The following is a 2,102-nucleotide window of genomic DNA, read 5'->3' as shown; positions in this document are numbered from 1 at the left end:
TATATAGTCGAGTTTTTAAGTTTCTGAAATAGTATAATGTAAAAAGAAGTACTTCGAATCATTATTATTTGACTCGGACATGTTCTAAAAATAATCGAGGTATTTTGAATTATTTGTTGATACGGACAAAGTAAAAGAAACCTTTGAAATGATTTCAATATTGGATCTTGGACATATAATAATTTCGAATCAAATCTCTTTATAAAGAAGATCTTTTTTCTCATGGTAGTCTGCTCCAGCCCCTTAAGAAACTTTCTCTCTGTCCGTATTTTATGAATTAGTGGATGAGTCATAAAAATTTATTAATTGATTTAGATAAACTTCATCTATTTAACATCTATTTTACAAATTAATCAATTAATATAGTGATCTATTCTCTCTATCACAAAGGACGATCTACAGAATATGTTCATTTATAATTTTTTTCCTTTCAAAGTATATGAGATGAGTTTGAATGTACCGGACGACTTTACGTTTTTACCACCAAAGTGGATCGAGGGCTCGTCAGCAGCACGGAGGAACCACTTCTTTTCATCAAAGCCAAAGGCAGAATCGCCTCCATTCTTGTCAAAAGCCATCGCGCGATGATCCACAAATTGCTTGCTCGCACGCCTCCCACTTTAATTCTTCTTTGCGTGGAATGACAGCAGCCGACTAAGCCGCCCTCTTTATCCACGATTATTTAACTCCTGGATTCTTTGCGTCAGACGGAGCATCATGCATCGATCTAGCCAAGCCATGGATGACGCCGACGGCAAGGACGATCAGCAGAGGGCGGTGGAGGAGCAGCTGGAGAGGGTGGCCAAGGCATTCGTGGATCACTACTACAACCTGTTCGACACCAACCGCGCCGCCCTCTCCTGCCTCTACGACAGCAGCTCGATGCTGTCCTTCGAGGGACAGAGGATCGTGGGCGCGGAGGCGATCGGCCGGAAGCTCGCACAGTTGCCATTCGAGCGGTGCAAGCACTGCATCTCTACCGTCGACAGCCAGCCGTCGCCAGTCTTAGGCGGTGTGCTTGTGTTTGTCAGCGGAAACCTCCAGCTCGCCGGAGAGGAGCATCAGCTCCGTTTCAGCCAAGTATATACTTGCAATAAACTTTATTGCTTCTCATGTTTGGATTAAATTAATTTCTTCTTTTAATTTGTTTTTGTTGCAGATGTTTCAGTTGATTCCAACGCCGCAAGGGAGCTTCGTCGTTCAGAATGACATATTTCGACTAAACTACTGCTGATTAAGAAGGTTTGTGATTGTCTGATCTCCGAAGAAGATGTTTAGATCAGTGGATTGAAGGGCATGTTTTAAATGTCCATAGATCTCTCTTCTATCTCTGTTTTTCAGAATTAAAATTAAATGTTCTTTTCACTTCCGCAGACTTGAATTCCTACGTCGACATGCATTGATGTGGGGCCCAATTATTGTTCTAATAAAATAAGTGTCTTTAATAAGATTCAAGAAATTAAAATTTCAATTTGTCCTCCAATTCAATTTCAATTTGTCCTCCGATTTACTTGCTTTTGATATAATTATCAGATCGTGTTCCACTCATAGAGAGTATTTGACTAAACTTATTAAAAATAATTTATAAGTTTATACTATTTATAAATTGTTTTAGGAACTTATAAGAGTATCCACATCAGATACCCTATTTAAAGATTTTACTTTAAATTTTGGATAAAGTAGCTAAAAAATCTTTACATTAGCTACTCGATTCTCTAAATTATCCATTTATGAACAGTACTTCTCTAAATTTAGGGAATGGATTCCATTTCCTAAACATTATAAAGGAGAGAGGAGAGAGAAGAAATAGGGAAGCTAATATATGATGTATTAAAAAGTGGATATCCAAATTTAATAAAGTAATTTTTTTACCCTAAATTATACATTTTGGATAGGGAAGCTGATGTGGATGGTCTTAGATCTTATTTTAAAAATAAATTGTTAAAATGTTCGGATGAATTTATTTTAAATAACTTAAAGATATTGATATATTTATTATTATAAGATCTTTTTATTAATAAGGTATAATATTATTACGGTATATATATAAAACAAAGGAAACTAGTTTACAATTTTATAATATGTTAAACTTATATAAAAAA

The 2,102-nt window shown here is 35.8% G+C and overlaps 1 protein-coding gene across 1 annotated transcript; it reads left to right on the top strand.

Annotated features, from left to right (window-relative positions):
• Positions 1-568: 568 nt before the first annotated feature.
• LOC122007936 (nuclear transport factor 2B-like) lies at positions 569-1,483 on the top strand. The gene is made up of 3 exons (XM_042563474.1): positions 569-1,080; positions 1,160-1,242; positions 1,375-1,483. The coding sequence occupies exons 1-2, from the start codon at positions 718-720 to the stop codon at positions 1,232-1,234; spliced, it is 438 nt and encodes a 145-aa protein (XP_042419408.1). The 5' UTR covers positions 569-717; the 3' UTR covers positions 1,235-1,242; positions 1,375-1,483.
• Positions 1,484-2,102: the final 619 nt, after the last annotated feature.

Source organism: Zingiber officinale, chromosome 8A (genome assembly GCF_018446385.1).
Source record: "Zingiber officinale cultivar Zhangliang chromosome 8A, Zo_v1.1, whole genome shotgun sequence".
Lineage (NCBI taxonomy): Eukaryota > Viridiplantae > Streptophyta > Magnoliopsida > Zingiberales > Zingiberaceae > Zingiber > Zingiber officinale.
The sequence above is the reverse complement of the archived record's forward strand: the minus strand, read 5'-3'. Positions and strand labels throughout refer to the sequence as shown.